Source organism: Mus musculus, chromosome 3 (assembly GCF_000001635.26).
Source record: "Mus musculus strain C57BL/6J chromosome 3, GRCm38.p6 C57BL/6J".
Lineage (NCBI taxonomy): Eukaryota > Metazoa > Chordata > Mammalia > Rodentia > Muridae > Mus > Mus musculus.
Window position 1 is genome coordinate 88,579,540 of NC_000069.6, and position 14,017 is coordinate 88,593,556.

Below are 14,017 nucleotides of genomic sequence, written 5' to 3' on the forward strand. Positions count from 1 at the left end.
GAAGGTGGGGCTTGTTTCAGAACTACAACATCCATAAGGCACAGGAAGGGACATCAGGGTTTCCGGTCAGATCCGTTTCCGGTCTTTCGGAGGCTGACGTTGTTTTCCGGTTGTCTGTGGCCCAGGGAGGCGTTTGGGGTGCTCACGGTGAGTCTGGGAGACGCAAGAGCGCTGGGGTCCCCGCTGACCCCGCCTGGCCGGCAGCGCGGTACACACTGCTGTGGCTTGGGCTCGCGGCTGCGGACCTGGCGGCGGGGCTGGAGTGTGGCGCCGCACAGGCTGCCTGGCTGGCAGTGTTTCCCATGCTTGGGTCGATTGCTCACTTTGCTTTTTTCCAAAGATGAGGCTGCTGGCGGTTGTGGTGTTGGCTCTGTTAGCCGTCAGTCAAGCAGAAGAAGGAGCCAGGCTTTTGGCCTCCAAATCATTGCTCAACAGATACGCTGTGGAAGGGAGGGACCTGACCCTGCAGTATAACATCTACAACGTCGGCTCCAGGTAACGGCCTAGAGTTCGCCAGCTTCCTTCTGAATTCCGAGTTTCCACGTGGGCATAGAGAACGTTTTGTTGGGGAGTGAATTCTCTTTTGGAGTCCTCCAGTATCGAGTGCAGTGTGTGAGTGAGTGAATGAATGAATGAATGAATATACTAGAGGGCTTACCTTTGTCGGGTGCTTTTTGAAGGTGAAGACATCCTTAGGTGAATTACAAGAAACCACTTTGGGGTCTCAGAAGGCTTTCAAAGGCAGGGATAAATTCAGCTTGTGAAAAAGGAAATGCAGACACAGAGTGTACATCTGTCCTCTTACCTCGGGTGCGGACTCCCAGCTTTCTTCTTTCACTTACAATCACTTTTTTTGTTGTTTGTTGTTTTTCAAGGCCGAGTTTCTTAACTGGCTGTCGAAGAGTCCACTCTTAGACCAGGCTGGCCTCAAACTCACAGACATCTGTCTGTCTCTCACACTGCTTCCCGAGTGCTGGGATTAAAGGCATGGGCCACCACTGCTGGCTCCTATGAGCACTTTTTTGTTGTTCTTTCCTTTTATATATTTTTCCATTTATATCTTACTTCCCCTGTCTAGAATTAGAGCAAGATTACCTTTGGCAATTCACTTCTGAGCAACAGAATCCAGGCCTTGATCTGGATTCTTCAAAACAGGCCCAACTTACTATGGGGGTTTCTTTTGACCAGCAGGTGGATTTTCCAGTCAGTTCCCTTAGTTTTATGTCCCTCACTCTTATTTACTATATGTAAGTACACTATAGCTGTCTTCAGACACTCCAGAAGAGGGCATCAGATTTCATTACAGATGGTTGTGAGCTACCATGTGGTTGCTGGGATTTGAACTCAGGACCTTCGGCAGAGCAGTCGGAGCTCTTAACTGCTGAGCCATCTCGCCAGCCCTGTCCCTCACTCTTTATTTCCTCTGCTTTCCAGCGCTGCATTAGATGTGGAATTATCTGACGATTCCTTCCCTCCAGAAGACTTCGGCATTGTCTCCGGTATGCTCAATGTCAAATGGGACCGGATTGCCCCGTATCCTTTTTTTTAATGGGTGGTGAGGGCTGGGGGAGGAACATTGCCTGGAAAACATCAAGGGGGCTGCAAACAGACTGGATGTGTGGTCTGTTTCTTGTCATATATCTGGGGAGGATGAAGTATCAGCTGAGTGAGTGTGCCTTCTTCCTTCAGGCTGTAAGGCTGTCTGTATCTCCCAAGCTCCATTAGGGAGATGCAGGCATATAAAGGTATCTGTGGCTATGAATGGATATTGAATGTGCTTTTTTTCTTTGCACTGCTGGAGACAGACCTGGGTATTCACACACATTGGGTAAGAAGTGCTCTATACCTCAGGTGCTCTCAAAGCAGATTCAGTGGGGTGTCACCATGGAGACCCCGGGTAACACGTTAGCATCTTCTCTTAGTGTCTGCTTTCTGACTTGAAAGTTATTATTATTTATTCTTATTTTATTTTTATTATTATTACTATTATTGTTGTTGTTTTGGTTTTTCAAGGCAGGATTTTCCTGCATAATCCAGGCTGTCCTGAAACTTGCTGTGTAGACCAGGCTGTCCTCAAAACTCACAGAGATCCACCTGCATGTGCCTCCCAAGTACTGGGATCAAAGGTGTGCGCCACCACTGCACTGTGACAGTTATTTTTTTTTTTTTAAAGATTTATTTATTATTATATGTAAGTACACTGAAGCTGTCTTCAGACACACCAGAAGAGGGAGTCAGATCTTGTTGGGGATGGTTGTGAGCCACCTTGTGGTTGCTGGGATCCGAACTCTGGACCTTCGGAAGAGCAGTCGGGTGCTCTTACCCACTGAGCCATCTCACCAGCCCGTGACAGTTATTTTTAACTGTTGAATTACATAATTAGTTCTCCCCTCTCTGCTTTGTGTATTAAAGTATATTTAGATTTTCTGTGTGTGTGTGTGTGTAGGCAAGAAGACATCAGATGCCTTGGAGCTGTGATTACAGGAAGTTCTGTCCTATGTACTCGGAACCAAACTCCAAGGAATAGGAAGTGTTCCTAACCCTCTGGGCTTTCCCTTCAGCTACCTGTTTCTCTGTATAGCCCTGGCTGTCCTAGAACTCACTCTATAGACCAGGCTGGCCTCGAACTCAGAAATCTGCCTGCCTCTGCCTCCCAAGTGCTGGGATTAAAGGCGTGCTCCACCACTGCCTGGCTACATTTTTCCTATGAGGGTAAATAGTCTCTTTGTATTTGTGTTTGCTGCTTCTGTTTTTATCCTGTGTACTATACTTTTAAGAAGTTCTGTCATGGACTGGGGTGATTTTTTTTCTGTGGGGAAGAGCACTTGTGTTCTTACAGGAGGGAGACACAAGGCTGGTTCCCAACACTCTTGTCAGACAGCTCACAACCATCTGTAACTCCTCTCCAAGGACTCCAGGTCCTTTTCCAACATGCCTAGGCACTGACATACATGTGCGCGTGCACATAAACTCATGGAACACACACCCAAATATAAATAAAGCCGGGCAGTGGTGGCGCACGCCTTTAATCCCAGCACTTGGGAGGCAGAGGCAGGTGGATTTCTGAGTTCGAGGCCAGCCTGGTCTACAAAGTGAGTTCCAGGATAGCCAGGGCTATACAGAGAAACCCTGCCTCGAAAAACCCAAAAATAAACAAACAAACCAAATATAAATAAGTAAAATCTTTCCAGGCATGATGGTGCACATGTTTAATCCTAGCACTCTAGATCAAGAACCAACCTGGTCTGCCAGCCAGCTATATACAGTGAGACCCCATCTCAAAAACAGAAAATATGCACAGGTGGTGCATGCCTTTAATCCCAACATCTGGGATTACCTGTGTCTCAACACACACACGCACACGCACAGAAACAAACCAACAAAAGGAAAAACAACCAGTGAAAGATTTTCTAAGTTGTTTAAAGGCATGTGTATTTTATTACTTTTATGGAGGGGTCTCTACCCCATTCTTTTCAGCTCCGGAATAAACACGAAGAAACTTGGTATTTTATTTACAGTCTGCTGGCACTGTACTGAGCAGATTCTGAACTTTTTTTTAACCTGGCTAGGAAATTAATAACGAGATGCCCAATCACTTGCCAGCTGAGGCTTGCTCGGCTTCTCTTGCCTTGTGCTCCTGGCTCATCCTGCCTCGTGGTGACATTCACTAGTCTCTCCTTCCTCTCGTGGGCCCTACCTGAGCCCCCCTTACTCCATCTCCAGTCCCACCTTCCTCTCTCTCCTCCTCAGTCACAGGCTTTAGCCTTTTGTTAGCCCATTAGGGATTTTGGGGAGCATTCTCACAGAACACAGTTTAACACAATGCTCCAAGACCAGGTTGCAGTCAGGGCTGGAGCCCAGAACTCAGCTTCGGAATATACAGCGCAGAAAGCTAGCCCCGACATGTTTGTGTATCTCTAGAAAGATGGCTCAGCAGTTAAGAGCACTTGTTGCTCTTTCAGAGGACCCAGGTCTACTCCCATCATATTATATATATTATTAGTGTATTATGCCATATGCTAAATTTCAAAGAGTGCACATGGTCGGCATGAACAGGATGGAAAGGTTGTTACTGCTTTGTTTCATTGTGTTTCTGAGACAGGGTTTCTGTGTAGCCCTGAGTGTTCTGAAACTCACAGAACCTGCCCACCTTTGCCTCCTGGGCACAGGGATTAAATGACTACACCACCACACTAGGCTTCCGGCATCTCTTCTTCATCCTTAACCCTTGGGCCAGCGCTAGCAATGTCTCCCACACAGTTGTCCTGCGTCCTCTCAAAGCTGGCTACTTCAACTTCACTTCTGCCACGATTACTTACCTGGCCCAGGAGGATGGACCTGTTGTGGTAAGTTCTCCAAACCCGAGCTGGGTGGGGCTCTAGTTCCCTTAAAAATACCCTTGTTTCTTCTTAGAATGTATGGGTTGATTTTTATGTATGTGATTTTGTGTGTGTGTGTGTGTGTGTGTGTGTGTGTGTGTATGTTGGTTATCCATAGAAGCCAGTAGGCAGCAGATCCCCTGGCTGTCTCTCCTTACAAACTCTTGCAAAAATTTCCACCTTAGCTGCTAAGACAGGTTAACTATATACCTGGACTGGGCCTATGGAAGGCAAAAGACACTGTCAAATTTTTTATTAGATATTTTCTTCATTTATATTTCAAATGCTATCTGGAAAGTCCCCTATACCCTCTCCCTGCCCTCCTCCCCAACTCACCCACTCCCACTTCCTGGCCCTGGCATTCCCCTGTACTGGGGCATATGACCTTCACAAGACCAAAGGCCTCTCCTCCCAATGATGGCCGAAGAGGCCATCTTCTGCTACATACGCAGCTAGAGACAGGAGCTCTGGGGGTACTGGTTAGTTGATACTGTAGTTCTTCCTATAGGGTTGCAGACCCCTTCAGCTCCTTGGTTACTTTCTCTAGCTCCTCCATTGGGGACCCTGTGTTCCATCCAATAGCTGACTGTGAGCATCCACTTCTATATTTGCCAGGCACTGACGTAGCCTCACAAGAGACAGCTATATCAGGGTCCTGTCAGCAAAATTTTGCTGGCATATGCAATAGTGTCTGGGTTTGGTGGCTGATTATGGGATAGATCCCTAGGTGGGGCAGTCTCTGGATGGTCCATCCTTCCATCTCAGCTTGAAACTTTGTCTCTGTAACTCTTTCCATGGGTATTTTGTTCCCCATTCTAAGGAGGGACGAAGTTTCCACACTTCGATCTTCCTTCTTCTTGAGTTTTATGTGTTTTGCAAATTGAATCTTGGGTATTCTAAGTTTCTGGGCTAATACCCACTTATCAGTGAGTACGTATCATGTGAGTTCTTTTGTGATTGGGTTACCTCACTCAGGATTATATCCTCCAGATCCATCCATTTACCTAAGAATTTCATAAATTCATTGTTTTTAATTGCTGAGTAGTACTCCACTGTATAAATGTACCACATTTTCTGTATCCATTCTTCTGTTGAGGGACATCTGGGTTCTTTCCAGCTTCTGGCTATTATAAATAAGGCTGCTATGAACATAGTGGAGCCTGTGTTCCTATTACAAGTTGGAACATCGTCTGGGTATATGCCCAGGAGAGGTATTGCTGGATCCTCCAGTAGTACTATGTCCAATTTTCTGAGGAACCGCCAGACTGATTTCCAGAGTGGTAGTACAATCTTGCAATCCCACCAACAATGGAGGAGTGTTCCTCTTTTTCCACATCCTCGCCAGCATCTGCTGTCACCTGAATTTTTGATCTTAGCCATTCTGACTGGTGTGAGGTGGAATCTCAGGGTTGTTTTGATTTGCATTTCCCTGATGATTAAGGATGCTGAACATTTTTTCATGTGCTTCTCAGCCACTTGGTATTCCTCAGTTGAGAATTCTTTGTTTACCTCTGTGCTAAATATTTTTTAATGGGGTTATTTGAATTTCTGGAGTCTAGCTTCTTGAGTTCTTTGTATATATTGGATATTAGTCCCCTATTGGATTTAGGATTGGTAAAAATCCTTCCTCAACCTGTTGGTGGCCTTTTTGTCTCATTGACAGTGTCCTTTGCCTCACTGGTCCTAAGGAAGTCTGGGTCCAATCATAACGTTTCAGAACCGGTAGCTGCACCAGGGATTAAAGGCATGCACCACCACGGCCTGGCTGAATCATTTTTTTTTTTTTTAAGCTTAGTTTGAGACAGATTCTCCTGTAGCCCAGGCTGGCCTATCTCAAACTCTCAATATATGAATGAGGCCGGTCTTGAACTCCTGATCTTCCGGCCTCAGTCACCCACGTGCTGGGATTGCGAGTATGAGCTCCTGTGCCCAGCATTACCTGGTACTTGGTGGGTTAACAGACACAAAAATCAAAGGCTCACCTGCCATCTGAGAACAGAGTTGTTTGCATTGAGCTCCAAACTCTTGGCCCCTCTTGAAAGCAAAGGAATGTGAAGCTCTCCCAGCCCTGCTCTGCTAAAGTGCATTGGGTGGGGCTTTAACATAGTCAGGGCGCTTCTTAGTCCTTCAGCTGAGCCTTGGTCAGCCCTGTGAAGTAGAAAAGGGGGTTTTCTCTTGAGGAATAAGTAAATGACTGCGGAGGACTTGTAGCTTCTTTATGCACCTTGTCTTATAGACAGGAGTGGCCTATGTCTGGTGGGTTGAGTTTTGGGTTGAGTTACGTAGCTGGCCTGAGCTGTTTAACAGACACGCACTGTGTGGTGAGTCCCACTGTGTGAGACTTCAGCTCTCCTGGCTCCTGATCTACTTTACAGAATGCTAAAGGGAGTCATCTCTCTGATTTTTAAATGCTTGTTTATTTATTTTTGTTTTTTAAGATACGGTTTCTCTGTGTAGCCCTGTCTGTCCTAAAACTCAGTCTGTAGACCAGGCTGGCCTCTAATTTAGAGACCTGTCTGCCTCTGCCTCCCATGTGCTGAGATTAAGGATATGTGTCCCCTTGCTTCATCTATCTAATTTAAAAGCTTAAGTTTTTTATTTTTTGTTTTTTTTTCTTTTTAGATTTATTTGTGGATATGACAGCTTTGCCTACTTGTATGTGTGTGTACTACATGTGTGCCTAGTGCCTGAAGGAATCAGAAGGGATTAGATTCCCTGGAACTGGAGTTGTGGGTGTTGGGGAGCCATCCCTCTGCTTTTTTCTCTTCTTTTCCTAATACTGATGTTCAGAGCCCAGGCCTCAGCTGGGCTGCAGCTCTGTCCTTTAAGCACTGTTGCCTGTGTGTTGGTGACTGCCTCTGATGCTGAGAGATGTGTCAGCTGAAACAGCCAGGTCTCGGACAAGGTGACTTTGAAGCTTGCCTTAATAGCTTTTTTCTTTTCCAGATTGGCTCCACCAGCGCCCCTGGACAGGGAGGAATCCTCGCTCAGCGGGAGTTTGACAGGAGATTCTCCCCCCATTTTGTAAGCATTTCTAGTATTTGCCATCGCCACAAACCTGGACTTTCCCTCTGCTCAGCCTTTAGTAGAAAGATGCCTGACTTAGAGTTCTGTGTCACTTGGAGGCCTTAATAGATTCAGTGGAGGTCGCCAAGTTTTGGGATAGTTGAGTGTTACACAGCACCAGCCCAGCTGGAGCTTGGAGAGAATTTTTCAGAGCTGACTATACACTGAATGAGAGAATTTAATTCACCCAGAGCTCCAAATGAGACACAGTCCATCCCATCAGATGGCCTGGGGGGCTGAGGCTGTAGCTCTGTTTGTCTGCCCTGCGTGCTCTGGGCCTTGGGTTCTATCCCAGCACTTCCTGGGAAATGAAGGCAGAAATATGAGGGGGTTCATCAGCAACCATTTAGTCAGTTTACAACCTGCTTGGCTGCAGAGATGCAGGAGCAACAAAATTCCCCTGATGGTCCCTAAGGGCCTCAGTAAGGCGTGGAAGGGGATGCTCTGGTCAGTCGGGCCTTACACTGGACCCTGGCGGGGCTTAATCAGCACCGCCTGTCCAGACTGTAAGTCCAGAGAGGATTAGCCAGGCAAAGAGGAGCTGAGGGAGGAGAGACTGAGAACAGCTCAGATTGACTCAAGGCCTGGTGTGAGCCAGGAATGACAAGTGTTTAACAAAGATGGAAGGTGAAGTATGAAGCCAAGGTGGAGACATCCCCCCTTAGGGCATCCCCCTTCTCAAACACTATCTAGAATTTGGGTGAAATGAGGCTTGGCTGCACAGCTTGAAAAGGAGACTAGTCGTAGAGAGCCATTTTGTCTGAGGGAGAGGCTGGCAAAGTCCTGCTTACATCCTGGGCCCTGCTGCTCCCTTCTCTTCCAGACCATTCCCTTCTTCCTTTTCCCTCCTGCATCTGTACCCAGACTCCTAAGCAAGACCTTGTTTTCCTCCACAGCTGGACTGGGCAGCCTTTGGGGTCATGACCTTGCCCTCCATAGGCATCCCCCTGCTCCTGTGGTATTCCAGCAAGAGGAAGTACGATACTCCCAAACCCAAGAAGAACTGAATGCAGTTTCCTCGGCCCTTCTCTCCCAAGAAACCAGGTTTTTTCTAGACTCCAGAGGGTGTCAAAAGTGTTCTCTTGGCCCTTGGCCCGTGGCTATTTTGTCCTGAATCTTACCCCGAACTCAACCAGAATGCGAGGGGCAGGCCTGGAAGTTGGAGAGGGCCTCCCCGTTGTCACTGAAGCCATATAGACAGGACAGCCCTTAGCCACAGCTTCAGGGCTTGAGGGTCCCACCAAGGTGCTGTTGGTATATTATTAGCAATGTGAACTCTTTGGGGTCCAGGAGGGGCCCTTTGGATACTGTCTGACACCCCCATCCCCTGGCAGCTCCTCTCAAGAGGGTAGAGGATTATGGGGGCTACACAGGCCCTGCCTGGATTAGGGGCACTTACCAAATGAATTTTCTAATAAAAACAAATGCCATACCGATGTGTTTGTCTTGCGTCAACAGACAAGTAAGTTTGCAGCCCAGGTTTGGAAGCTCCAGCTCCAGGGCAGCCAGGGGGCTTTCTTGGCATTGAAGTATGGGCTATTCCCAGAGGTGTGCCTGATTCCTTTTTTTGTTTTTTGTTTTTTTTTTTGAGACAGGGTTTCTCTGTATAGCTCTGGCTGTCCTGGAACTCACTTTGTAGACCGGGCTGGCCTCGAACTCAGAAATCTGCCTGCCTCTGCCTCCCGAGTGCTGGGATTAAAGGTGTGCGCCACCATACCCGGCCTGATTCCTTTTAACCCCTGTGCTCATGGCTCTCCATGGCTGGAGATGGTCCTGATCAATTTACTGGCCTTTCTAGCCCACTAGTCTAACTCAGTGGTTCTCCACCTGGGGGCCGAAGGACCCTTTCACAGGGGTCAAATATCAGATATTTACAATTCATAACAGTGGCAAAATTGCAGTTAGGAAGTAGCAATGAAAATAACCTATGGTTGGGGTCACCACCACATGAGGAACTGTATTAAAGGGTCGCGCACTAGGAAGGTTGAGAGCCACTGCTCTAAGTGGTGGTTTCTAGGGCTAGAAGAGATGGTTCAGGGTGGTTAAGAGCACTAGCTGTTCTGTTGGACTTGGGTTCTATTCCCAGCATGGTGGTTCATAACCGCTAACTCTAGTTCCAAGGGATCCAATGGACTCTTCTGGACTCTGCTAGAGCTAGGTGCTTGTTTGATACACAGAGATACATGCAGAAAAAAAAAAACCTCATATACATAACATTTTTGGTGTTTTTTTTTTGTTTTTTTTTTTTTTTTTTGGTTGGTTAGTTGGTTTTTTCAAGACAGGGTTTCTCTGTGTAGCCCTGGCTGTCCTGGAACTCACTTTGTGGACCAGGCTGGCCTCGAACTCAGAAATCCACCTGCCTCTGCCTCCCAAGTGCTGGGATTAAAGGCGTGCGCCACCACATAACATTTTTTGAAATTAAGTTTTAAAAAACTAAATGGCAGCTCTGGGGCTGGAGAGATGGCTCAACAGCAAAGGCACATACTGCTCTTGCAGAAGACCCAAATTCAGAACTAGCATCTATGTCAGGTGGCCTTTAACTCAAGCAATTGTGGCTCTAGCACCCTTTTATGGCACCTGCACATATACCTATAAATAAAAGTTATTAAAGGGGGCTGGTGGATGGCTCAGTGGGTAAGAACACTGACTGCTCTTCCGAAGGTCCTGAGTTTAAATCCCAGCAACCACATGGTGGCCCACGACCACCCATAATGAGATCTGACACTCTCTTCTGGGGTGTCTGAAGACAGCAAAAGTGTACTTATTTATAATAATAAAATCTTTGGGCTGGGGCGATCAGGGACTGAGCGAGTTGTGCCAGCTGGAGCAAGCAGAGGTCCTAAATTCAATTCCCAACAACCACATGAAGGTTCACAACCATCTGTACAGCTACAGTGTACTCATATACATAAAATAAATCCTTTTGTTTGTTTGTTTTTCTGAGACAGGGTTTCTCTGTGTAGCTCTGGCTGTCCTGTAACTCACTATATAGACCAGGCTGGCCTCAAACTCAGAAATCCGCCTGCCTCTGCCTCCCAAGTGCTGGGATTAAAGGCATGTGCCACCACTGCCCAGCAATAAATCTTTTTTTTTTTAAATAGTTATTAAAGGAAATGGCTTCTCTTGAGTTTGAATTTATTTGTGTATGTGTGTGGTGAGATGGAGTCTCCTTATTGCTGTCTTGAAACTCCCTCTGTGGACCAGGCTGGCCTCAGACTTACAGAGATCCCCCTGCCTCTGCCTCCTGAGTGCTGAGAATAAAGGCCTGAGCCAAATGCCCAGCAATGATTTCTTTTCAGGCCAGGGAGAAGTGCTGGGTTTCCTGCTGCTGGACCCTCTAGTAGCAGCTTTGGCTTTTACAGAGTCAGTTTACAGTGGCTTCTCCGCTGTAAACTGACTCTGTCCAACACAGGAATGCCGTGGTCTGAGAAAGGCCTCCCAGGCAGGAGGGGAACCCAACAAACACTGGCTTTGTTTCTGCTAACAAGTTTCCCCTTTCCATTCCGCTCCTCAGCTCCCCTGCCTAACCGGTTTAACCTTTCCTTTCCCCAGCCTTGGGAGCCTCTGGGTCCCTGAAAGATGAAAAGGACTTGGAGACAACGGGAAGCTCCCAATGGGGTGGCCCTTAGGCAACTCACATCCTTCCTTCAGGCCCTGCAGCTTGGACATGCCAGCGCCAGCCAGGTCAGAAAGCAAGAAAGATGATGGCTCTTGTTCCTCATGTTCTGGTGGGAACCTGGGAATGCTCAGACCGGGTGAGCAGGTGTAGGGGTATGCCAAGTGGGGAGAGCATTTGATAGGGAGGCTCTTGTCTGGTACTGAACCCTTCCCTTTCAGAGTGGGAAGCCCTGTTTCCCGTGTGTGCTTTCTCCTGGAGTTACAGAGTTAAGTCACAGGAGGAGGGCTTTCCTGCCCTCCACAGGATGGACTGGGGCAGGTGACATCAAGCTGTTTCTTTCTGGGTGTTCACTCTGGGTGGTCTCTTCTAGAAGGCAGGGGCACTCTCGCTCCTTTTCCTTGTACAAATCATCGGTGTTTGAACTGGCACTGTCGGGAGAGGAGATGAAACAGGAGCTCACAGATGATATGTGTGGTGAAGGCAGTGGATGTCATGGGTCCTTTGAAAAGAGGCCAGACTAGATACTTCATCTCTCAAGAGATCAGCTGCCTTGGAGTCAGGGTGGAATTTGAGCCTCCCTTCAGCAGTGGCTGGGGAGAATGTAAGCACTCCTGAAGTCTGTCGACAGGCTTAGCTGAAATAGTTGGCTTCAGCACTGCCCTTGTCACCTTGAGGCTATCAGATAGGATGACTGCCAACACACACACACACACACACACACACACACCCTCAAAGGTGTGAAACCTGAATCAGGTTGTATGCCGATCTGTGAGAAGAGAAGGACGATGAGCATCCCCCTCATTACCCTGAAGATTGGGTGTCCAAATGGGGGCTCCACCCTAAAAGGCTAGCTAGCAACCCTGGAGACAGCAGGTACTAGGTCTCTTCTACCTTCTGCAGACAGCCCTCGAGTACCCCCACAGCATCCCATCTCCGTTCAGATTGGTACCAGAGGGAGCCAGCTGCTTCCACTGCCGCCGCTAACTTCACATCTAGGCCTCCAGACCTGAAGAAAGTGGGGAGTAAGGAGAGCAGGGGGCAGCTCAGTGGAGAGACTGGAAGTTAATCTCCCCCAGAGCACAGCTGGAGCATGGAGGGTAACACTGACCACACAGCGGGGATCCCAGCCCCTAGGTGGCCACTCAGCGTTGGCCTCTGTCTTGGAGCTTGCATCCTCATCCAGATTGTTCAATGTGGATTTCCACGGCCTCCTCCCCACTGAGAGGGCACAAGCATCTCTCCTGTATTCTTAGGGAAAAGCAAACCACTGTCCCTCTCACATTTGGTTGGAGTAGGGAAGGATGCATCGTTCCTTCTGGATGCCTCCCCCTTACCCACAGCAAGGACCTCAGAGCAAAGGCTAGCTGATCAGAAGACAACTAATTTGTTTGCTTTATTCAATAGGTCACAATCGCTTCTCGGCCTTTTGGCTAAGATCAAGTGTAGTATTCAATAGGTCACAAAGGACAATGTAAATGGGCTTATCCAAAGATCACCAGCAGATGGCAGTCTAGCATATTTATTTTTACTTAGTGTTTTTGAGACAAGTCTCAAAACTTGTCTCTCTATAGATAAGACTAGTCTGAACTCACTAGATACCCCAAGTCTGGCTTGTCCCAGAGTGCTATGTGCCACCACACTGACCCACATCATACTTAATAAGTGACTACTACATAGCCATATTTCCCGTTTGCAAATGAGGGATGAAGGAAGCACTTAGTAGCTTGTCCAAGGCTCTGTAAATCACTCGTTGTCAGAGACAGCAAATCTCCCAGCGAGCCCTTTCCAGTAGCCGCAGGCTCCTTAAGAGAGTTTTGCTCCCTGTCACCTCCACAAGTGCCAAGCTGTGCCAAGCTGCCCTCTGCCCTAGCGGAAGAGGGTTGAGTCCACACCCCCTCAGTTGTTACCAAGGAAAGGGTGGAAGAGCTGGTCAAATATCCTGCTGCCTGGTCTCCAAAACAAGCCATGCTATGCGTTGGCATGTTGGCTGAGTTGCTGGTCACCCTGGTGCTGTCAGAGCTAGGGCCCTCCTTACCTGTAGCTGCCTGTAATCTCCCTTCCTGTGCAATTGCAGCACAAATAAATACAACCTCTCCTCCCACGCTACTGTAACCTGCCTCTTAAAGGGACCAAAGCACAGTTTTTAAGCCTAACATGAGAGAGAATAGAGGACCCTGCTGACCTGGGGGAAGACCTCAATGTTAAGTAGGACTCCAGCTGTGACCCTTGCCCTGGGCTGATGTTCCCCTTTCCCTCCCCAGCTTCTCCTTGTCCCATTAGAGGGAAGCTAAAAGTTCCCAGTGGTCAGAGTCCAACATCCTCTCCTCTCAAGGGAACGCCAGTCTGGTTCCCCACACCTGCTTCCACGAGAGACTGAGTCCCGTGGCCACCCTTTGTCCAGGGAATGCTTGTAACAGGGCAGTGGCACCAAAAGGGTTAAAGGTCTGGCCACAGAACTGTCTAGGGTGTTTGAAGTAGGGTGGGGAAGGGAAGGGCTTGAACAGTTGAAGAGGCAGCTGGTCAGTACTGGAATGAGTGCCCCATGGCCCCTATGCAAACTTCTGGACCATGAACAGTTCCTGTAGAGGGACCGAGAGAGAGGCACCCCCACCGAGGTGCCTGGATAGACCTTTAGAGGGGCTGCCTGAAGCAGGACTTGCGCCCATATTGAAGTCACCAGCTGAGGGCCAGAACAGGTTTCCCACCCTCGGGACCTCTGGTGAGTCTCTTCTTCACTTTCCGGGGTCCTTGCTTGATGAATGCACATTCCTCAGGAAGCAGGGATGTCCTGTTAGGAGCTGCTCAGCACCCAGGAAGTAGCAAGAGAAGTTACAGGTTCCGCACCAGCATCTTACTTTCACTTCCCATTTCTGCTTAGGGGGCAGCAGCGTATGTGTGTGTATAGATGCTATATTTTTGTGTGCACATATGTGTATACCCATGCACGTATGCA

The 14,017-nt window shown here is 48.1% G+C and overlaps 2 protein-coding genes and 1 pseudogene across 8 annotated transcripts in view; all 3 read left to right on the plus strand.

Moving 5' to 3' along the window:
• Positions 1–68: 68 nt before the first annotated feature.
• On the plus strand, positions 69–8,881 carry Ssr2 (signal sequence receptor, beta). 5 transcript variants are annotated; one of them, NM_001356317.1, is made up of 6 exons: positions 69–147; positions 341–495; positions 1,435–1,533; positions 4,238–4,346; positions 7,326–7,403; positions 8,342–8,881. In NM_001356317.1, the coding sequence occupies exons 2-6, from the start codon at positions 341–343 to the stop codon at positions 8,450–8,452; spliced, it is 552 nt and encodes a 183-aa protein (NP_001343246.1). In that variant the 5' UTR covers positions 69–147; the 3' UTR covers positions 8,453–8,881. The 5 variants fall into 5 exon arrangements, with proteins under 5 accessions (NP_001343246.1, NP_001343247.1, NP_001343245.1 ...); NM_001356318.1 differs by having other exon boundaries at positions 4,244–4,346; NM_001356316.1 differs by having other exon boundaries at positions 1,435–1,499; positions 4,198–4,346.
• A 3,593-nt stretch (positions 8,882–12,474) lies between these two features.
• Positions 12,475–12,651, plus strand: Gm52660 (annotated as a pseudogene).
• A 914-nt stretch (positions 12,652–13,565) lies between these two features.
• The window catches only part of Arhgef2 (rho/rac guanine nucleotide exchange factor (GEF) 2), a 56,428-nt gene continuing 55,976 nt past the window's right edge, over positions 13,566–14,017 (plus strand). For 2 of the 3 annotated variants that reach the window (XM_006501058.3, XM_011240027.3), the window contains exon 1: positions 13,566–13,783. The gene's annotated coding sequence lies outside the window, so the exon portion shown is untranslated. The remainder of the gene's footprint in view (positions 13,784–14,017) is intronic. The other variant, XM_006501059.3, reaches the window with a different exon arrangement.